The sequence below is a fragment of the Bombina bombina genome, chromosome 2 (genome assembly GCF_027579735.1).
Source record: "Bombina bombina isolate aBomBom1 chromosome 2, aBomBom1.pri, whole genome shotgun sequence".
NCBI classification, from domain to species: Eukaryota; Metazoa; Chordata; class Amphibia; order Anura; family Bombinatoridae; genus Bombina; species Bombina bombina.
In genome coordinates, this window is record NC_069500.1 from 1,230,798,270 (window position 1) to 1,230,823,392 (window position 25,123).

Here is a 25,123-nt window from a genome sequence, read left to right on the forward strand (position 1 = left end):
AAAGGGGCCTATCTATCAAGCTCTGAATGGAGCTTGAAGACCCGTGTTTCTGGCGAGTGTTCAGACTGCTGCTCCATAACCCGGTCCGCCTGCTCTGATGAGGCGGACAGGAATCGCCGGAAATCAACACTATCGAGTACGATCGGGTTGATTGACACCCCCCTGCTGGCGGCCGATTGGCCGCGAGTCGGCAGGGGGGCGGCGTTGTACCAGCAGCTCACAAGAGCTGCTGGTGCAATGCTGAATGCAGAGAGCCTATTGCTCTCCGCATTCAGCGATGTCTGTCGGACCTGATCCGCAGTGTGGAATGAGGTCCGACAGACATATGATAAATAGGCCCCAAAGGGGCAATGTGTTAGAGAAAAAAAAACAATCACATTAAAAATAAAAAATCGGGCCACCCTATTCTAATAACTTCAGTGTGATACTAAATATGTCGAGTCAACACAAACTACTAAACGTTGCCAAAGACAATGCTCATATATAGAATGTATATACAGTGCAAAATGTATGAGAATAAGGTTTTAAGAATCAAAACATTTATGTTGTAAATGTATTAATCACATTTAGCCAGATTACGAGTGGAGCCCAAACATTTGCATGTGAGCGATTAGGGGTTTATTGTGGGTGTTTGCGCGCATCGGGTTTACCACTGGTATTACAAATTGAAAATAAACGCAATCGCTTGAGTACAATCGTGATTAGCGCTAGAATGATTACCGTGTCCTCAGAGCTCTGGTTGACTGTTTAGCGCAACACATCAAAAATATATTACAAAGTACACTTACAAAAATTAATTTGTTAATTGCTTACATGGTACAAGTCCCACTGGCGATCCGAGCAGCTGCAGTGCAATGAGAATATCTAGCTATGCTTCACATGCATGTGCATAGAAAAATGCTAAAAAGGTGGTAACTTTTACTAGGAGCATTTTTGCCAATATATGTACATTGCAAATATGTTTCTATTTAAAGATGTAATTCATTTACATTTTGACCTGAATGTCCATTTAAATTAAGAGAGATGTGACATAAAGAAGATTTGTGAATCTGACATCAGTACATTTGCAGACAACTTTAAAAATGCTGAACAAAATGTGATTTAAGTTTAGAATGCAAAAGTGTGATGACTTTTTAGAAACATGATAGCGTGCTAAAAGCATGACACAAGTGTTACAAATGATCTAATCTCTGTACATCAGAAAGTATTTTTTGTACTTGAAATCAACAGCATGATTATAACATTTAGAGTATTCAGCATTAGTTAACCTATAAATATCTGCTAATATTTTTTAGGCCTTGATCACAATCTATTGGAAGCAGCGTTTTTGGCTCTTTCTTTGGGTGTTTTCAGATAAATCCCACACTCGCTAATGGCTTTTTGGATCCTCCCTATGGAGCTAAAAAGATCTCAGCAATTACGATACATTTTTCGGGTCACTTTTCAACAGCTTTTTGAGACCATTTTTGGTTTATCAAATGCAACACCTCTAGGCACTTGATCCTTGAAAGGGCAATTTAGACAATTTTAAAAGTATTTCATAGCTGTTTCTAAACAGTCTGTTATCTTGCATATATGTCAAACACTCTGAAATGCCCACTGGAGACATTCTAATCTAGAGGTTTATTAATATACATGTTATTGGTTCATTAAAGCTCCTTTCATCACTATTGGAGAGGCTGCATACAGGAAACGTTGCACTCATTTACATATGTTTAGGCCTTTGATACTGTTGACCACCCTCTTTTGCTCCAAATCCTCCAATCCTTTGGCATTTGAGACACAGCTCTCTTGTGGTTCTCTTTCTACCCGTGTAACCGTACATTTAGTGTAGCCTTCTCTCGCGAATCCTCTACATGTTACCACTTTCTGTTGGGGTAACGCAATGCTCTGTCCTTGGTCCCCTTCTCTTCTCAATCTACACATCATCATTAGGTTCCTTAATAAAGTCCCACAGGTTTCAATATCATTTGTATGCCAATGACACCCAAATCTACCTCTCTGCACCAGACCTAGCTCCTTCCTTGCTAACCCGTGTCACTAACCGTCTTTCTCATATCTCATCCTGGATATCCTCTCACTACCTTAAGCTAAATCTCTCCAAAACTGAGCTCCTTATTTTTCCCCCTTCTTCCACCCCCCATTTCTCCATAACTGTCGATAACTCCATCATTACCCCTACCTCCCATGCCCATTGTCTTGGGGTCACAATTGACTCAGATCTTTCTTTCACTCCTCACATATAGTCCTTGGCTAAAGTCTGCCACTTCCAACTTGAAAATATCTCTAACATTAGACATTTCCTTACACAAGACGCAACTAAGATTTTAATCCACTCTCATTTTTTCCCACCTCGACTACTGCAACTCCATCCTCTCTGGTCTCTCTAGCTGCCGCCTAGCTCCTTAACAATCCATAATGAATGCCTCTGCCTCACTCATCTTCCTTACACGTCGCTCTTCATCTGCTGTACTTCTCTGCCAATCCATTAAATGGCTTCCCCTTGCTTCCAGGATTAAACACAAAATTCGGACTCTAACATACAAAGTCCTGAACAGCAGTGCTCCCCCCTATATCGCAGACCTTGTCTCCAGATACTCTCCCTCCTGTCCCCTTCACTCTGCTCATGATCTCCTACTCTCCTCCTCTCTTGTTACCTCCTCACATTCCCATTTCCAGGACTTCTCCAGACTGGCTCCCATCTTATGGAACTCTCTGCCTCGCTCCACAAAACTTTCCCCTAGTTTTGTAAGCTTCAAGCGCTCCCTAAAGACGCTACTATTCAGGGATGCATTCAACCTACACTAACCTTTCCTAACTCCATTTCTATCCCCTTGAATCCCTTAGCTTGTAAACCCATGAGCCCAGCTGTTTGTAGATCACCTTCATAAGAGCCGACTACAACAGTGCAACTCTCGGTAGGGCCCTCTACCAAATTTTATCCCTATAAAGGTGACCTTGTATACCACCTATGTTTATAGCGCTGTGGAATCTGTTGAAGATCTTCAAATACCTGATAATAATAATAATACAATAATAATAATAATAATAGGCACATCATCAAGTAATATTGTGTACAGCTAAGGCGATCTGCAGGTACAGTCACTACAGGACACCAACATCTACAAATGGCTTATTTTTAAATTACATTTTTCATATTTGATTTCTAGTCTCAATCGCACTGATGTGATTGTCACTAATAGTACTGTTATTAAAAACGTGTTCTTAAAGGAGATTTCTTAGTCATGACTTTCATATTTAACTATTGCTATCCATTCCCATCTGTACCACTTCTAACCCATCTTAGGACCAGATTATGAGTGGAGCGGTAGTTTGCACTCATGTTCGAGCATTAAAACTGCTGGAAGTATTTTTTTCACACTCAAATTTACGATTTGAAAGTAAATAGTTTGCGCTCTTGCATTCACAAAGTCGCGCTAATAAATAGACGTTGAGAAGTCACATTCCTCCAAAGACTTCAATAGAGCCGAAAAAGTTGAAAAAACTCTCACAAGTCATGCAAACACAATTTCGGTTATTTAAAAGCACAATATAAGAAGATGATATTGCATATTTCATAATCCAATGTTCTGCACATAGCATAATATGTTCTATTAATTATTAAAGATATATTTAAATATATATATGATGGATTTTTCCACAAATATATATTTATAGCTATATTTATATATATATATATATATATATATATATATATATATATATATATATATATATATACAGGGAGTGCAGAATTATTAGGCAAATTAGTATTTTGACCACATCATCCTCTTTATGCATGTTGTCTTACTCCAAGCTGTATAAGCTCGAAAGCCTACTACCAATTAAGCATATTAGGTGATGTGCATATCTGTAATGAGAAGGGGTGTGGTCTAATGACATCAACACCCTATATCAGGTGTGCATAATTATTAGGCAACTTCCTTTCCTTTGGCAAAATGGGTCAAAAGAAGGACTTGACAGGCTCAGAAAAGTCAAAAATAGTGAGATATCTTGCAGAGGGATGCAGCACTCTTAAAATTGCAAAGCTTCTGAAGCGTGATCATTGAACAATCAAGCGTTTCATTCAAAATAGTCAACAGGGTCGCAAGAAGCGTGTGGAAAAACAAAGGCGCAAAATAACTGCCCATGAACTGAGAAAAGTCAAGCATGCAGCTGCCAAGATGCCACTTGCCACCAGTTTGGCCATATTTCAGAGCTGCAACATCACTGGAGTGCCCAAAAGCACAAGGTGTGCAATACTCAGAGACATGGCCAAGGTAAGAAAGGCTGAAAGACGACCACCACTGAACAAGACACACAAGCTGAAACGTCAAGACTGGGCCAAGAAATATCTCAAGACTGATTTTTCTAAGGTTTTATGGACTGATGAAATGAGAGTGAGTCTTGATGGGCCCGATGGATGGGCCCGTGGCTGGATTGGTAAAGGGCAGAGAGCTCCAGTCCGACTCAGACGCCAGCAAGGTGGAGGTGGAGTACTGGTTTGGGCTGGTATCATCAAAGATGAGCTTGTGGGGCCTTTTCGGGTTGAGGATGGAGTCAAGCTCAACTCCCAGTCCTATTGCCAGTTTCTGGAAGACACCTTCTTCAAGCAGTGGTACAGGAAGAAGTCTGCATCCTTCAAGAAAAACATGATTTTCATGCAGGACAATGCTCCATCACACGCGTCCAAGTACTACAAAGCGTGGCTGGCAAAAAAGGGTATAAAAGAAGAAAATCTAATGACATGGCCTCCTTGTTCACCTGATCTGAACCCCATTGAGAACCTGTGGTCCATCATCAAATGTGAGATTTACAAGGAGGGAAAACAGTACACCTCTCTGAACAGTGTCTGGGAGGCTGTGGTTGCTGCTGCACGCAATGTTGATGGTGAACAGATCAAAACACTGACAGAATCCATGGATGGCAGGCTTTTGAGTGTCCTTGCAAAGAAAGGTGGCTATATTGGTCACTGATTTGTTTTTGTTTTGTTTTTGAATGTCAGAAATGTATATTTGTGAATGTTGAGATGTTATATTGGTTTCACTGGTAAAAATAAATAATTGAAATGGGTATATATTTGTTTTTTGTTAAGTTGCCTAATAATTATTAACAGTAATAGTCACCTGCACACACAGATATCCCCCTAAAATAGCTATAACTAAAAACAAACTAAAAACTACTTCCAAAACTTTTCAGCTTTGATATTAATGAGTTTTTTGGGTTCATTGAGAACATGGTTGTTGTTCAATAATAAAATTAATCCTCAAAAATACAACTTGCCTAATAATTCTGCACTCCCTGTATATACATGATTATATATAGGTATATATATATATATATATATATATATATATATATTCTCCACCGGTTGATCTGACTGACCCCTATCTATGGCGGTCCTAATCGCAGATCTGTGGTTGGCCATTCTCGTTCGGAGGTCATCTATTGTCTTGCCTACATAGAATAGGCCACAGTTGTAATGTAGTAAGTAAACCACATATGGAGTGGTGCACGTTAGTCTGTACTTATGATGGTATTTCTTTCTATGGTGGGGGTGGGTAAAATATGGGAGTCAAGCGCCAAGATCGGCAAATGTTGAAATTTGTGACGTAATATATGATCTCGCGATCTCAATCCGACGCAGATCGATGCTTGTGTCATTACAGATGTTTCTAATTCAGATTCGACTCTATTTGACTCTTTTCCCAATTTATCAAACATTTACCAGGTACGCTTGCGTGTATTCCGACGCAGCGTACCTAGTTTTCAATCCGCCACCCTTGAGGTCGCGGATGCCATAGAACTCAATGGGAGTCTGAAAACACTGAAAGCTTATGTTCAATGCTGCAAGAGTATGAAGTATATTATATAATAAAAGTAAATTAGAAACTCTATTAAAATTGTATACCCTTTCTAAATCAAACAATATTATTGCTCCACATTTGGTGCACTAGTAGATATAGGGATAAAAATGAAAAATACATTACTACTTATGGATTATGCTACAAATTTGTCTCTCATTTCAAAGCAAGGACACAATTTTATTTCTACAAATGTTTTGATAAGTTTTGCTCCAAACTTGTCGCAATAATAGATATAGAGAAAAAAATGAAATAAATACACAACATAATATAGCTAACTTCCTTTTTATTTTTTGTGAAAAATCTATGTGCACCATGTTTAAGCCATGTAATACAAGACACACTCTCCACTTCGCACCAATTTTGACTCAACAGTTTTCGCACCAATTATGACGCAAACCCACACACTAGTGAATTTTTCAACCACGTTTGATTGGAATATGCATAATCACATGATTTATGACATCAGCCAATCTGATTCAAATATACATTTTAAACTATCATTAACAAATCAAAATGCTTGATACTTGTGTCATTGATCACTTAGCAGAACTTGTAAGTGCCATTTGTTACATTGCGTATTATACTTTGAAAGTATGTATATGTGAATTTAGAATTAAAGATAAACATTGATGCTGACATTAGGACACACAGTGTAATATTTTAGACAAGAATTTTAAAATTCAAATTGATGCTTGATTCAATATAATCTTAAGCTGATAGCTCAAAGGGATAGCCCACCTAACATTAAACTGTCATGATTCAGATACAGCAGAAATTAAAATCAACTCTTTACTGTCATGCTATTTTCAATGTATTTCTTCCTTCTCTTGAATTTCTTTTTCAGTAAGAAATGTCATCTTATATGCCAGCCCAATTTATAACACCTGTGAAGGGGTGGTTTTTAAAACTAGTTTGCAATCAGGAGGGGTTACACAGGTACAGAGATAAAACTAGGTCAGCTCTTAAAATATCCATTGATTGCTAATAAATACATATGATACCCTGATTACATGTTATATTTGCAATTATTCCTGCTCAGAATAATAATAAATTTACACAATATACATATAGTGGTATAAATAAACACAGAGATATGAAAAACAACATTGTTTAAAACTAAAAAAGGAATTTTGGGACATGTTAATATGTTTGCAAATGATTTCTGACATAACACACACACACACATATATATATATATATATATATATATATATATATATATATATATATATATACATATATATATATATATATATATATATATATATATATTATATATATATATATATATATATATATATATATATACACACAAGTATGTGCAAAGATATATGTACACATTCTAACATTAATAATCATTTATAAAAAAGAACATGAGATAAAAGCATATCATGATTTCTAGAAATACAAATACACATTAATTTATCATTTTTTTGTATAACAAATAAATATAAAAATAACTTTCTATGAGATATTGTTTGTTGAGGTATGAATGTAGCTATTTCTTGGACATTAACAGTTGAAAAATAAAAGATTAGCTTTAGAGAAATGTGCTTATTCATGGACAGTAATGAAATGGTATAAATAAAGTTGGGAAAAAACCTGAATAACAGTGACATCGATGACTGTTAGTTAACAACAGTCCGATGCTCTTCACACCATATTTGACGCACGTGTTTTTGGCGGCTTTTTTGATAAATAAGGGTATCGTATTCAGATCCGTGTCAGTGATGTCTGGCGAGCGTATTGACGCTTTGATAAATTGACCCCCACACACACATATATACAGTGGGGCAAAAAAGTATTTAGTCAGCCACCAATTGTGCAAGTTCTCCCACTTAAGAATATGAGAGAGGCCTGTAATTTTCATCATAGGTATACCTCAACTATGAGAGACAAAATGTGGAAACAAATCCAGACATTCACATTGTCTGATTTGGAAAGATTTGGAAAGTATATACAGGGAGTGCAGAATTATTAGGCAAGTTGTATTTTTGAGGATTAATTTTATTATTGAACAACAACCATGTTCTCAATGAACCCAAAAAACTCATTAATATCAAAGCTGAATAGTTTTGGAAGTAGTTTTTAGTTTGTTTTTAGTTATAGCTATTTTAGGGGGATATCTGTGTGTGCAGGTGACTATTACTGTGCATAATTATTAGGCAACTTAACAAAAACAAATATATACCCATTTCAATTATTTATTTTTACCAGTGAAACCAATATAACATCTCAACATTCACAAATATACATTTCTGACATTCAAAAACAAAACAAAAACAAATCAGTGACCAATATAGCCACCTTTCTTTGCAAGGACACTCAAAAGCCTGCCATCCATGGATTTTGTCAGTGTTTTGATCTGTTCACCATCAACATTGCGTGCAGCAGCAACCACAGCCTCCCAGACACTGTTCAGAGAGGTGTACTGTTTTCCCTCCTTGTAAATCTCACATTTGATGATGGACCACAGGTTCTCAATGGGGTTCAGATCAGGTGAACAAGGAGGCCATGTCATTAGATTTTCTTCTTTTATACCCTTTCTTGCCAGCCACGCTATGGAGTACTTGGACGCGTGTGATGGAGCATTGTCCTGCATGAAAATCATGTTTTTCTTGAAGGATGCAGACTTCTTCCTGTACCACTGCTTGAAGAAGGTGTCTTCCAGAAACTGGCAGTAGGACTGGGAGTTGAGCTTGACTCCATCCTCAACCCGAAAAGGCCCCACAAGCTCATCTTTGATGATACCAGCCCAAACCAGTACTCCACCTCCACCTTGCTGGCATCTGAGTCGGACTGGAGCTCTCTGCCCTTTACCAATCCAGCCACTGCCCATCCATCTGGCCCATCAAGACTCACTCTCATTTCATCAGTCCATAAAACCTTAGAAAAATCAGTCTTGAGATATTTCTTGGCCCAGTCTTGACGTTTCAGCTTGTGTGTCTTGTTCAGTGGTGGTCGTCTTTCAGCCTTTCTTACCTTGGCCATGTCTCTGAGTATTGCACACCTTGTGCTTTTGGGCACTCCAGTGATGTTGCAGCTCTGAAATATGGCCAAACTGGTGGCAAGTGGCATCTTGGCAGCTGCACGCTTGACTTTTCTCAGCTCATGGGCAGTTATTTTGCGCCTTGGTTTTTCCACACGTTTCTTGCCACCCTGTTGACTATTTTGAATGAAACGCTTGATTGTTCGATGATCACGCTTCAGAAGCTTTGCAATTTTAAGAGTGCTGCATCCCTCTGCAAGATATCTCACTATTTTTGACTTTTCTGAGCCTGTCAAGTCCTTCTTTTGACCCATTTTGCCAAAGGAAAGGAAGTTGCCTAATAATTATGCACACCTGATATAGGGTGTTAATGTCATTAGACCACACCCCTTCTCATTACAGAGATGCACATCACCTAATATGCTTAATTGGTAGTAGGCTTTAAAGCCTATACAGCTTGGAGTAAGACAACATGCATAAAGAGGATGATGTGGTCAAAATACTAATTTGCCTAATAATTCTGCACTCCCTGTATATATATATATATATATATATATATATATATATATATATATATATATATATATATATATATATGTATATATATATATATATATATATAGATAGATAGATAGATAGATAGATAGATATAAATATATATATACTGTATATATATATATATATACATACATACTGTATATATATATATATATATATATATATATATATATATATATATATATATATATATATATATATATATATATATATATATATATATATATATATATATATATATATATATATATATATATATTAAAGCAGACACAGGGATGCACTCACCGGGACTTCCAAATTTGTCACCTTTAATGTGTAACGTTTTGGGATTTTATCCCCTTCTTCAGACACAAATAAAATAATAACACATTACTAACCCAACCATGACTTTTAAAACTTTTACCATGACTTTTAAAACTTTTTGAGACCGACCACCACATTACCCGCTCAGTTAAGCCCCTCCCACCTGGAGTGACATCAGCAGAAGGCGACCTGGCACCCGTTCCGGTTTTAAACATAAAATATATTGTATTAGTTCCAAAACACGCATGGATAAGGGAAAATGTATATATAGATCCCCATAAGTAGCTAGCCTCAATACCAATATTAAACTAAGTTCTAGCCGACCTGTTCGCTTCAGTATATAAATATTGTCATGACAACCATTAGTGTATCAATTTTTAATAGTCATGATGGGGGTGAGTATTGTGTCATCATTTTTATTTGTGTCTGAAGAAGGGGGTGAAACCCCAAAACAGTATACATTAATGACACAGGGATGCACTCAACGGGACTTCCAAATTTGTCACCTTTAATGTGTAACGTTTTGGGATTTTATCCCCTTCTTCAGACACAAATAAAATAATAACACATTACTAACCCCACCATGACTTTTAAAACTTTTACCATGACTTTTAAAACTTTTCGAGACCGACCACCACATCTCCCGCTCAGTTAAGCCCCTCTCACCTGAAGTGACATCAGCAGAAGGCGACCTGGCACCCGTTCCGGTTTTAAACATAAAATATATTGTATTAGTTCCAAAACACGCATGGATAAGGGAAAATGTATATATAGATCCCCATAAGTAGCTAGCCTCAATACCAATATTAAACTAAGTTCTAGCCGACCTGTTCGCTTCAGTATATAAATATTGTCATGACAACCATTAGTGTATCAAGTTTTAATAGTCATGATGGGGGTGAGTATTGTGTCATCATTTTTATTTGTGTCTGAAGAAGGGGGTGAAACCCCAAAACAGTATACATTAATGACACAGGGATGCACTCAACGGGACTTCCAAATTTGTCACCTTTAATGTGTAACGTTTTGGGATTTTATCCCCTTCTTCAGACACAAATAAAATAATAACACATTACTAACCCCACCATGACTTTTAAAACTTTTACCATGACTTTTAAAACTTTTCGAGACCGACCACCACATCTCCCGCTCAGTTAAGCCCCTCTCACCTGAAGTGACATCAGCAGAAGGCGACCTGGCACCCGTTCCGGTTTTAAACATAAAATATATTGTATTAGTTCCAAAACACGCATGGATAAGGGAAAATGTATATATAGATCCCCATAAGTAGCTAGCCTCAATACCAATATTAAACTAAGTTCTAGCCGACCTGTTCGCTTCAGTATATAAATATTGTCATGACAACCATTAGTGTATCAAGTTTTAATAGTCATGATGGGGGTGAGTATTGTGTCATCATTTTTATTTGTGTCTGAAGAAGGGGGTGAAACCCCAAAACAGTATACATTAATGGTGATGAATTTGGAAGTCCCGGCAAGTGCATCCCTGTGTCTGCTTTTCTTTATAAATTTTGGAAGCACCCTAGGGTTGGTGTGTCGTGAGTGCTTGCTTTGGAACATTTTATATGTGTATATATATATATATATATATATATATATATACAAACACATGTGTGTACATATGTATTTGTGTTTCTATGTGTATTTATGTCTGTAAATACATATATACACATATAAATACATTTGTACACACATATAATCATATATATATATATATATATACACATACACGTAAATATATATATTTAGACATGCCTCATATCTTTGAGCCCTTATATCTTTTTATTGTAATTTATTTTAATAATTTTATTAGATTGTGTTATGTGTGCAACTTATTATTTTTTTATTTTTTTCTGACACTTTTTTTTAACCAGAGCTCTGCATTTGCATTTGCTTTCAACCTGTAATATGAACAGAATTTAAGTTGAGCTCAAATGGCCACAAAAACTCAATATCTTTTGCGTGCAAACAATAGCGCTCCACTTGTAATCTAGCCCTAAATGTATATTTTAGCTGCTGCCCAGAACACCTGTTAGTACCTGGGAAGCAATGAGAAACTAGGGTTAACCTGCAGTGGACGCATAACAAATCCTGTATAAGGGATCAGCTAAATGACTCAGATAAATGATTAACAAAGGGAAGATTAGTTGCTGACATTAGTTATCAGTAGGGAGTGAGGTATTATTATATCTGACTTTCAAAAAACAGGAAACTTTAAACACCGGACTGCTGCCTCGGTACAGGATTACTCTTGATTTATTTTTGTAGATCTGCAGATTTAATGCATCTATAGTGTAGTTCAGAATGATGTTTGAGAAATAGGAATTAAAGTAAGCTACGTGAACGAAATCTTACTATATGAAGGACCATTGGAACCTGGCAATTTATATAAATATAAAAAAAGTTTATATTTCTTTAGGATCAATCTATAGGCTATCAAGGGCATCCTCTTACTAGAGCTGCTAGGGGCATGCTTCACCATAATCCTTTATATAAGAATCCCTTTTGCTCCATTATCTCAAGAAGCAGCTTCCACTACTGCATCACCAAAGCTTACTAAAACAACTTGTTGCAGAATCATTTTCATTAGTAACCACTACTACTTGTTTCACTATGAGGAGAAAGACACCTTCTTTCATCACCAACTAATCAAGAGTGGCATTACTACAACAAAATCTTTAAGGGCTTACAGAGAAGCATGATGCTATCAACATTTTACATGAACAACCAGAAATACACCCAATGCTAAATTCCAGAGACACTCTTTACAAAAATCCTTTCATTAACAGAGGCATCCTCTATTACATTTTAACTTTGGACTATTGTAGACCCCTTATTTATTATCACCAAGACTACTAGAAGCATTTGTACACCAAAAGTCTCAAGAACAAAAGGAATTGAGTCATAACCTAGGGTTTCTGAAAATAAGAGACTCTTGTCCCTCCTGCACTAAAGGAAATATTAGGAAACTAAGAACTTTGGTAGTCTGCAGTGATCCACAGTCTTTTCATGGCTCGCCAAGATCTTATGTGTAGTGTTCCTGATGATGAAATGTTTGCATCTTTACGCAAGCAATGTCTAGCAGAAGAAGGATGGATTTGTTCGTACAACAAAAGGGGTATGTGTGTGTGGATGAAACCCGAAGATAAATCTTCAGGCTATGGGACCGTACACACAGTTAAGAGCCGCTTGACCTTACCAGATGTGTCCGCTAGCACAGTATTTGATGTACTGCATGACCTAAGTTATAGGTAAAATTGGGATTTGAGCATGATTGAAACCTTTGATATTGCACGACTCTCTGCCAATGTTGATGTGGGATATTACGCTTGGAAATGCCCTAAACCACTTAGGAATCGTGACGTGGTAACGCTTCGTTCATGGCTGATTCTCCCTGATTGTTACATGATTATAAACTACTCAGTAAAACACAAAATGTATCCCCCAAGAAAGGATCTGGTCAGAGCAGTATCTCTCCAAGCCGGCTACCTTATTGAGCACACTGGATTGAACAGCTGCAGTCTCACATACACAGCAAAGGTGGATCCCAGAGGCTCTTTACCAAAATGGATGGTGAATAAAGCAGCACAATATTTGGCTCCTAAGCTGATGCGAAGTCTGTACAAGGCCTGTCAACGTTACCCACCTTGGAAGCTTAAGAATCAACCTGACTATAAACCATGGCTATACATGGAGCAGAACACTTTGCCTCGAATGCACCTGGGTGAGCTTACCTTGCAGAGAGCAGAGTCCCTGGAGGAAGTAGATGAAAGTAAAGCATCTGAAGTGAAAGAGGACAGTGATGAGGACAATTAGAGCACAAAAGGGGCAATACTGATGGAAAGGGGTATTCGATGACAAAGTATTTATTAACAAGTTACATTTAAACCCCTAACATGGTAACTTGGCCATGCCTTTATACCTGGCTCTGTTAAACATCCAAGTACATAATGAGACTGAGAATTAGTCAAACTTTTTAGATCTCCAGAAATGTTTTTGTTCCTAATCGATCATTACCTATGTAGCTTTTGTTTTCATACTTTATTTGAACCCAATCTTAAGATATTGCCAGCAGCTTACTGCATATATACATATTGCTTCTGTATCTCAACTGTGCTTGAATGAATAGTTTAGTCAGAATTGGACTTTCATGATTCGGATAGAGCTGGCAAATTTTGAGCAGCTTTCTGGTTTGCTCCTATTGTCATTTTTTCTTCGTTCTCTTGTTATCTTTATTTGAAAAAGCAAGAATGTGGGCGTGGTAGCGGGCCCATTTTTGGTTCGGAGCCTGGGTTGCGCTTTCTGATTGGTATCTAAATGTAGCCACCAATCGGCGGGCGCTGCCCGGGTGCTGAGCCAGGAATGGGCCGGCTCCTAGGCTTACATTCAAATGGGGAGAACGGGAGAGCGGGGAGGGGATGGTGGTGGGAGTGGACTGGAAAGTTGCTTGGGATTCCCTGCTCTATCTGAATAATGAAGGTTTAATTTTGACTGGAATATTCCTTTAAACAAATCCAGATTTGTTTAACCAAAGACAATGATACTACAGTACCTGCATCTGTCAGTACCTCTATATGTGCTTTTACTTAGAATCTAAATGTAAAAGAAATCTAGATGCACGCAAGCAATATACATACAGCATTAGTTATAGAGTCACATCGATCTATACAGTGCATTTTTTAAAATTATTTTTTATATTAAATTTGCTTTGTATTTAAAAAAAAAAAAAAAATGTATATTTTAAGTTGTCAGGATGGGCAGACTGGTGCACTGTTTTTCTATCACTATATGGTCGCTATGCAACTTTTATTTCTATTGTTAGTTAAGGGCCTGTTTCTATTCTGGCATAAACTGAAAACGAAATGGTGACTATGAGATTCTATGTAAAACTCTTCTAATATGTTTTTTACTGGATTTTAACTTTGATTAAACTTTAACTTGTGGCTCTGCTGTCTTGCTGTGTTTTTATCTTCCTATGAGTCCTTTAAATGAGATTACACCTTCGTGAATGGGTTTTTATAGGGGATGCTTTTCCATGCATGCTAAGTCGCAACTCATTCACAATCACGCCTATCATTATATTAGTGAACTTTTAGGGTAGATTTAACAACAGTTGAGCGGACATGATTCTGTGTAGCGAATCATGTCCGCTCAACCCCACTAAATGCTGACTGCGTACGCTGTCAGCATTTAATATTGCAAAAGCGTTTCTGGTGAGATGCTTTTGCAATGCTGCCCCTGCTCTTTGGCAGCCAATCAGCTGCTAGCAGGGGCAGTCAATCATCCCGATCGTATTGGATCGGGATGATTTCAGTTCGTCACCTAAAAGGTGGCGGACAAGTTAAGAAGCAGCGGTTCCATTTCAGGCGGACCTGAAACGATGGGGCTCCAAAGCAGCATCAGCTGCTTAATAAATGGAGCCCTTAATCTTGAATGAGCAGCCAATCAGTCGCTAGCAGGGGTCGTCAATTATCCCGATCGTATTGGATCGGGATGATTTCAGTCCGTCACCTAAAAGGTGGTGGACAAGTTAAGAAGCAGCGGTTCCATTTCAGGCGGACCTGAAACGATGGGGCTCCAAAGCAGCATCCTCTGCTTAATAAATGGAGCCCTTAATCTTGAATGAGCATTATTGACCGTGAGTTCAGTGGTGTAGGTGCAGGCACTCTCATGAACAAATAGTAGATAGTTTCTACCAGTATTATCTATGTGTTACACTAGTGATCACAATGCTAAAATGCTTCCGCCCTGAAGCGCAACATCTTTACCACTGAAAAACAAGACAAATTATTTTCTGCGTTGCTGTTCCCTGATTTCTTTATCTATAATCTAATCTAGACAATTAGCAAAAACAAAATGGCAATTTCAAGGGTGATATGAAAAACAATGAAAATGGCCATTTGTAATCAAGTTTACACTGAAAACTGCTCATTGTCAGCTGATAATATAATATAATAATCCAACAATAGATTGTGATTAATGCTAATGTGTTATATTTATGTAAAAATAATTATAATGTATGTTAAAGGGACACTAAACCCACATTTTTTTATATTATAATTCAGATAGAGAACACATTTTTAAGCAACATTCCAATTTACTTCTATAATCTTATTTGCTTAATCTTTAGATATCCTCTACATGGGTGAGCAAATCACACGGGGAATCTATGTGCAGCAACCAATCAGCAACTAATGGGCCTATCTAGATATGCTTTGCAGCATAGAGAATGAAGCAACTTAGATAATAGAAGTCAATTAGAAAGTTGTTTAAAATTGCATAATCATGAAAGAAAAAAATTGGGGTTCATGTCCCTTTAAACCTGCAAATAACTAGGTTATAAAATTGAATAGAAACTAAGTATATTTAGAAAAGCATTTTATTACAGTACACATCTCATTTAAAAGGTTGCATTTAATTATGTGTGTAGATGAGCTAAGATTTTGAAAACTTAACTAAAATAAAAACTAGTTGTGCATTTCCTAAAATGCTGTTTTTTTCTCTCCAAACTTGTAGGTCAGTGTGAACCAATAACTTTGGAGTTATGCATGAATCTTCCATATAACTATACAAATTTCCCAAATTACCTTGGTCATAGGACTCAGAAAGAGGCATCCATTAGCTGGGAGTCATCACTTTTTCCAGCCCTTGTCCAGACTAATTGTTATAAGTATCTCATGTTCTTTGCATGCACCATACTGGTACCCAAATGTGAACCTCCAACAAACCAACGCATTCCACCCTGCAGGTAACACTGACATAGAACATTGTATTCTTTATTTCATTGTTATCACTTTACTAACATCAGCAAGTTAGTTATTGCAGTACCCCATCAAGCTTAGTATAATAGTTTACTCTTTATTGTAACAACTTGATAAAAATGGTTTAAAATAAGGGAACAGAAATAGCTCAAATTATTTTATGATGCATATGAAGGATGAGTGAATACATTTAAACAGATTCTCTACACCTTGCCGGCATGGAGAGAAGTCATCGGCTTATTTGACTGAGCATTATTATGTAAAGTAAGTGTCTCTTCTTAATACAAAGCCTTAATGAGGTACCCAGCTCCAAAGGTAAAAATGCCTTTAAAACAATCCCCAAGGGGCATATTGCTGATGAGGCATCTTGTAGAATCTCGCCAGACCAGAGAGCTTTAGAGAATTTGGTAGATAATTTCTATACTTTAAAGGATGGGGACTTCATTTTCCAGTTCACCTGTCATTACTAAATGTCATTACTAAATTAAAACCAGACGGCAAGACATTTGGACCACACAAGAATAATAAAAAATAGATTTATGTGATCACCATTCAGGTTTCTCATAATTTCTCTGGACAGGATTTCCCTCACCCACAGACCATCCCAGAATGCCTCCCCACCTATATACCCCCAACCCCACCCATGGAACACCTGATCCAACCCCGTCCTGTCACGACTCCACCCACAAAACACAGGTGTGCCTCTGGGACGTGCCCCTCTACAATTAAGTCTTGTAGACGCCACCGTGAATGGCACATTCTCAAAGACGAAGACATTGTATCAAATAAGTGCTTTTAAAACGTTTATGAATGTTTCTGTTTTTTACACTTTTCAAGTAGCAAAAGTGACCTTGAAGAGATTTCGAGACTGCTGGAATTGTGCATGTGTTCCTTTCCTGCCTAACAGACCTGAAATGCATTGTTAATCAATATCTTTATTGCCTTAGAGGAGAAAAGCATATCAGACTTGTTATTTGTATGACTATTTTACTAAAAAAAATACTGCATTGCAAAAAGCTTGTAGACACTTGCAACTTTAGCTCATTGGCTGCCTCTGATGTGTATATTGTACTGACTTTCTAGCAGCTAAGCGATAAGAGGTTTATCTACTTTTGTAATTTAGGTAACAAAATGCTAGCGGCAGAAGAGGTCTGTTTATAATATGTAGGAATGTTTGGTCACTAATATATGATAGTCTTTAGGTTAAATAGAGATGACTGCGTTCTGTATAGAAACAAAAAAAGAAGAGGCGCTCTGGTGCAGATGATCCTTGGCTACAAATGATTCTAAACTAACAGTTCAGAGTAATACTCACAAAGATGTTTGCACATGCAGTGCAATAACAGGTGAGCCGAAGCTTCAGAGCCGCTCGGCTGACTCGCTAGAGGGTGAAATCAGCTGTTCACTGGGTAATCACTTCACCAACGATGTGGGGAAAAAAGATACCTATGACATAAAATATAGATACCGCCCTTGGTGCAGATTATCCCAGGCACAGAATGCACATACAACAGATGTCGAGAAGTTATACTCACAAACGGAGTTGCACAAGCAGTGCAATATCAGGCGTGCCGAATCTTAAAGAGCCGTTCGGCTGACTCCCTGAGGCCTGTACAGCTGCTCCTGGATCGTTGGAGGAGTGGTGGAAAATAAAGGTGGATATGCCGATAGAGGTTGATCCAAGCAAGGGATCAATAAGGCAAATAGAACAATTCACCAGCAAGGTAGACAAAATAAAAGTATTTATTAAAAATATAAAAATTACTTAGCAACGCGTTTCTCGGCTAACATGCCGTTTCATCAGGCTACATAATTCTAAGAGCTACCTTGCTGACTTAAAAGGACTGACAGGACCAATCAAAACCCTGAAAATTCACACACCTCCCTTGCTCAGGTGTACTATCTGATTACAGGGTGTCGCCCTGAGATACATAGCACTTTTGTTAAAAATGAATACAATTTATACAAACTTCAAAAAAATCTTTCTATATATACAAGGGCAATTTAACATGAATCGATAGCAAGTTTTAATCTCAATAATTGTAACAATAATATTTAGATATTTCAGTCTTACAAACAATATAACAATATAAAAGAAATATGATATAATAATCAGATATTTATAAATATAATAGATGAATTCTCAGTAATAAATTTATAATAAACATATAAATCATATAATAACAAATTATAAATAAATACAAGAATAAATACTAAAAAAATATATAATTACTAAAAATATATATAAAGCCATATAATCAATCATATTACTACATCTAATGGTCGGATTAGAACTCACGACCTAGTGGCTGGGTTGATGGTTTCCCAGCCACTAGGTCGTGAGTTCTAATCCGACCATTAGATGTAGTAATATGATTGATTATATGGCTTTATATATATTTTTAGTAATTATATATTTTTTTAGTATTTATTCTTGTATTTATTTATAATTTGTTATTATATGATTTATATGTTTATTATAAATTTATTACTGAGAATTCATCTATTATATTTATAAATATCTGATTATTATATCATATTTCTTTTATATTGTTATATTGTTTGTAAGACTGAAATATCTAAATATTATTGTTACAATTATTGAGATTAAAACTTGCTATCGATTCATGTTAAATTGCCCTTGTATATATAGAAAGATTTTTTTGAAGTTTGTATAAATTGTATTCATTTTTAACAAAAGTGCTATGTATCTCAGGGCGACACCCTGTAATCAGATAGTACACCTGAGCAAGGGAGGTGTGTGAATTTTCAGGGTTTTGATTGGTCCTGTCAGTCCTTTTAAGTCAGCAAGGTAGCTCTTAGAATTATGTAGCCTGATGAAACGGCATGTTAGCCGAGAAACGCGTTGCTAAGTAATTTTTATATTTTTAATAAATACTTTTATTTTGTCTACCTTGCTGGTGAATTGTTCTATTTGCCTTATTGATCCCTTGCTTGGATCAACCTCTATCGGCATATCCACCTTTATTTTCCACCACTCCTCCAACGATCCAGGAGCAGCTGTACAGGCCTCAGGGAGTCAGCCGAACGGCTCTTTAAGATTCGGCACGCCTGATATTGCACTGCTTGTGCAACTCCGTTTGTGAGTATAACTTCTCGACATCTGTTGTATGTGCATTCTGTGCCTGGGATAATCTGCACCAAGGGCGGTATCTATATTTTATGTCATAGGTATCTTTTTTCCCCACATCGTTGGTGAAGTGATTACCCAGTGAACAGCTGATTTCACCCTCTAGCGAGTCAGCCGAGCGGCTCTGAAGCTTCGGCTCACCTGTTATTGCACTGCATGTGCAAACATCTTTGTGAGTATTACTCTGAACTGTTAGTTTAGAATCATTTGTAGCCAAGGATCATCTGCACCAGAGCGCCTCTTCTTTTTTTGTTTCTATACAGAACGCAGTCATCTCTTTTTCAACATCTTTGGAGAGAGCAGCTATCGTTTGGGACATCATTTCCAGATTGGACATCACTCTATATTGGGACTTTCACTTGCATCTATGGATGTATATTTCCTAACCATATGACTGTGGTGACTATTGTTATGTATTTGTATTTATAATTATACAGTTCATATTGTTTATTTTTTGTAAGATATAAAACTTAGGATCTATCCATATTATCACTTTTTTGAAATAGCATAAATTAGGCGCACCTTATTTCTGGACACACTACTTAGATATAGTAGAGCCCCATTGTTTTAGGTTAAATAGTTTATTGATATGTGATAATGAAAGTCATCTGCTGAACTTGTTTTATCTGCAACTTCTTTTTATTTTTCTCAAAATTTCTCCTTTCCTGAATAAGCCCGAGGCATGAACAGTTTAACAAATCTGGTTTTCAACATAACTTTATGGCTGTCAGCTTTTATTGATTCCAGAGAACCTTAAATCAGTCAAGTTACCTTATATTATTTGCTTATGTTTATCCACATTGAAGTGACTAACAAAAAAAACAACTATTGAAATATTTGGCTGATATGTGGAAAATAATTTCTGTCATCCTGAATTACGGTTAATCTGATTTCTTCCTGGAACAGCAGCTTAGTTGTACTACGTTAAAAGGGCTTCAATGCCAAAATGACATTTTCAAGTTTCAGATAGAGCATAGTATCCAATTTTCTTTTGTTTTCACATTTACTGCTTTATCTCGGTTTCATTAGTTGAAACGTAGGTCCTTTCTGCGAAAGTATATCTGGATAGGTTCAGGAGTGTACATGCGTCTTAAAGGGATATGAAACCCAATTTTTTTTCTTTCATGATTCAGATAGTGCTTACAGTTTTATTACTTCTGTTATCTACTTTGCTTCATTCTCTGGTACCCTTTGTTGAAAAGCATTCCTTTGTATGCTTAGAAGTTTGCAGCTAGCTGCTGATTGGTGGCTGCATGTATATGCCTCATGTCATCGGCTTACCAAGGTGTTCAGCTAGCTCACAGTAGTGCATTTCTTCTCATTCCATTAAGGGTACTAATAGAATGACAGTTTGGATAAAACTAATAGAATGAAGCAAAATCGGTAATTGAAGTAAATTGGAAAGTTGTTTAAAAATGTTTCCTTTATCTGAATCATAAAAGAACAATGTTTGCTTTCATTTCCCTTTAAAGAACATTAAACATATCTTGTTTTGTGTAAAAAATGTGTTTAACCTGTGCACCCTTGTAAGGCCAAAAAGCTAATTTTTTAACCTGCAAATCAAATAGCTGGTTTAAGCAATATGCAGCATGTTGATAACCTATGTTATAATTTTTGCTTTTTAGCCTCTCTGGGGAGTGTGAAAGAAAGAACAAGTTTTACACAAAAACAAGAGTTTAATGTCCTTTTAAGCAATATATTGCAGTTGTGCTCTCAGCAAAGAATAGCCCACAACCTGCTATTCCAAGTGGATGGTTAAAACTGTTAGAGAATCTTAACATTATTTTAGTGACCCTGATGGATTGCACAGGGCTCACACTATTAATGCTCATAATACAAGTGGGGAGTTAAAGGGACATACAACCCAATTTTATTTCTTTCATGATTTAGAAAGAGCATGCAATTTTAAACAGTTTTCTAATTTACTTTTACTATATAATGTGCTTTATTCTCTAACTTACTTCTACTATATAATGTGCTTTAGTCATGGTACAGATTGGTAATCAGCGGGAGATGGAGAGTCCTAAAAAATGACTTCAGGGAGTTAGGTAACAAGCTTAAAGCAAGGACCTCCAAAGTAATATTTGCGGAGATATTACCAGTGCCGTGTGCTAACTCAATAAGGCTGAAGGAGCTAAGGTCTGTTAATTAATGGTTAAAAACATGGTGTAAAAATGAGGGGTTTGACTTTTTAGAGCACTTGGCTGACTTTTCACTTGGGTACAATTTGTACAGTAAGGATGGATTGCACCTGAATGACATGGGTGCAGGGGTGTTGGGGAAAAGGATGGTAGCAGGTTTAGAGAATCTTTTAAACTAGACAAACGGGGGGAGGGTCAGTTAGAACACAATAGAACAGAGATATCAGTCTATGAATATGTCACTCCTTTAATATCTCAAGGAAGGGATGACTTAAAATGAAGGTAAACTTTGATGAATGAAAACCCGTTTTTTAAAAATACTATTAAAAACAGGGGCACTAGCAGCCGTTTTGATTAAAAACTTACCTCTCTTCTTTGAACAGCCAGAGCAGCTTCCCCCACATGGAGATCCTCTCTTCACACGTCATCAATGACTAATCCAGCTTTCCCCCCAGGGTAGTCATTGCCTGAGGCCATGCCGTGATTGGAGTAAGCTGGATTAGTCATTGATGACGTGTGAAGAGAGGATCTCCGGGTGGGGGATGCTGCTCTGGCTGTGAAAAAAACAAAGGTAAGTTTTTAATCAAAACGGCTGCCTTCTAAACTTTGATGATTGAAAGTGCCCCTGCTTTTAATAGTATTTTTTAAAAAACGCTTTCATTCATCAAAGTTTACTTTCACTTTAAGAAATTTCACATTAGAAAGTATGGAGGAAAGAACACCAAGTATCAGCAGAAAGCTCATGCAAATTAAATGTATGACAACAAATGCAAGAAGCATGACAGGTAAAATGGGGGAGCTGGAGCTCTTAGTTGCAGAAGAGGACTATAATGTTATCAGTATAACTTGGTGGGATGATTCACATGAGTGGGCAGTTAACTTAGAGGGGTATACATTATTTAGGAGGGACAGGAATAATAAAAGGGGTGGAGGAATCTGCATGTATATTAAACCTAACCTTAAACTTACAATAAGGGAAGATATTTATGATACAGGCGACAATGTAGAGACCCTGTGGGTGGAAATAAAGAGTGGGGGGAAAATCCTAAAAAAATATTACTAGGAACATGCTACAAGCCCCCCAACATTAGTGACCTGGAGGAAACTCAACTACTAATGTAAAGCTGCTAATAACAGTGCTGTAATTATGGGAGATTTTAACTACCCTGATATAAACTTGGCCAACGAAACTAGTAATTCAACTAAGGGGGATAGATTTTTAAATGTTCTTAGGGATAACTTCTTGTCACAGTTAATAGAGGAGCCAACTAGGGGTAACGCTATATTTGATTTAGTGCTATCAAATAATACAGATATAATATCAAACATTGAAGTCAAAGAACATTTGGGTAACAGTGATCATAACATGGTCACATTTGAAATCTCTTCTCATAAGCAGTGTCTTAACGGTTTAACCAAGACTTTTAATTTTAAGAAACCAAAATTCAACGATTTAAGGAAATCATTAAATAACATAAATTGGGACAAAGTATTCTCTAATAAAAATACAGAGGATAAATGGATAACATTAAAAACTTTGTTAAATAAATATACATATCAACAAATACCATATGGTTATAAAAAATAAAAAATCCAAGCCAATGTGGCTCAATAATAATGTGTTAAGAGAAATTAGGAAAAAACGTAGGGCATTTAAATTATTCAAAGAAAATAGTACAGACTCAACATTCCATATTTATAAGGAATGTAACAAAGCATGCAAAAAAGCAATCAAATTAGCCAAAATTGAAAATGAAAAATTAATTGCAAAGGATTCCAAGTCTAACCCTAAAAGGTTCTTTAAGTACATAAATAGCAAAAAATCTAAGAAAGACAATATAGGTACATTAATATGCGTGGATGGTAGCATGATTAACAGTGACAGGGAGAAGGCTGAGGTACCAAACAATTTTTTTCTTTAGTATACACAAGAGAGAAACCATTGGATGATACTTTGGAAAAAAATAGAACATGCCAGCCCATACCATTAACTGGGTTATGTATAGAGGATATCAGGAAAAAATTGGATAATATTAAAGGGACACTAAAGCCAACATTTTTCTTTTCATGATTCAGGTAGAGAATACAATTTTAAACAACATTACAATTTACTTCTATTATCTAATTTGCTTAATTCTTTAGATATCCTTTGTTGAAGAAATAGCAGTGCACATGGGTGAGCCAATCACACAAGGCATCTATGTGCTACAACCAATCAGCAGCTACTGAGCCTATCTAGATATGCTTTTCAGGAAATGATATCAAGAGAATTAAGCAAATTAGATAATAGAAGTGAATTAGAAAGTTGTTTAAAATGACATACTCTATCTAAATAGCAAAAGAAAAAAATTGGGTTTCATGTCCCTTTAAGGTAAATAAAACTCCAAGCCACGATGGAATACACCCAAGGGTCTTAAGGGAACTTAACACTGTTATAGACAAACCTCTACTCTTAATTTTTCAAGACTCATTATCCTCAGGCATGGTAGCCCAGGATTGGCGTAAAGCTGATGTGGTGCCACTCTTCAAAATGGGAAGCAGGGATGATCCAGGAAGCTATAGACCAGTTAGTCTGACATCAATAGTGGGGAAGATATTTGAAAGGATTATAAGGGATTATATTGATGAGCATATTCGTGTAAACAAGATTATGAGTTTTAATCAGCATGGTTGTTTGGGAAATAGATCATGTCATACTAATCTAATTAGATTCTATGAGGAAGTAAGTAAAAATATACATAAAGGGGAAGCAGTTGATGTGATATACTTAGATTTTGCAAAGGCGTTTGATACAGTGCCACATGAGAGATTAATGCACAAAATGAAGGGACTGGGAATAGCTGAAAATGTTAGCTCATGGATAAATAACTGGATAAAAGATAAGGAGCAACGATCAGATTCGACAAAGGTAATCAGTGAAGTTACCCAGGGATCAGTACTGAGCCCTGTTCTTTTTAATATTTTTATAAATGACTTGGAGCAAGGATTAAATTGCGACATCTCTATTTTTGCAGATGATACTAAGTTGAGTAAGGTCATTAAGTCAGAGCAGGATAAACTTTCGTTGCAAAGGGACCTGCAAAAATTAGAAGTATGGGCAGGTAAATGAAACATGAGATTTAATATGGGAAAATGCAAGGTTCTACATTTTGGAAGTAAAAATAAGCAGGCAACGTATTATTTAAATGGGACAAAACAGAGGAGGAAAAGGATTTGGGAGTAGTAATAGATAACAAGCTAAAGATGGGTGCACAATGCAGGGCAGCAGCTTCAAAGGCTAATAATATACTAGCATGTATTAAAAGAGGCATTGATTTAAGGGAGGAAAGCATA

The 25,123-nt window shown here is 36.6% G+C and overlaps 1 protein-coding gene and 1 pseudogene across 1 annotated transcript in view; both read left to right on the plus strand.

Moving 5' to 3' along the window:
• Nucleotides 1–25,123, plus strand: part of CORIN (corin, serine peptidase) — a 720,658-nt gene that overhangs the window by 536,635 nt on the left and 158,900 nt on the right. Inside the window, exon 11 of the mRNA XM_053703991.1 lies at nt 16,254–16,485. Coding sequence (XP_053559966.1) covers nt 16,254–16,485 — 232 coding nt within the window. The remainder of the gene's footprint in view (nt 1–16,253; nt 16,486–25,123) is intronic.
• On the plus strand, nt 12,708–13,737 carry LOC128650220 (START domain-containing protein 10-like; annotated as a pseudogene).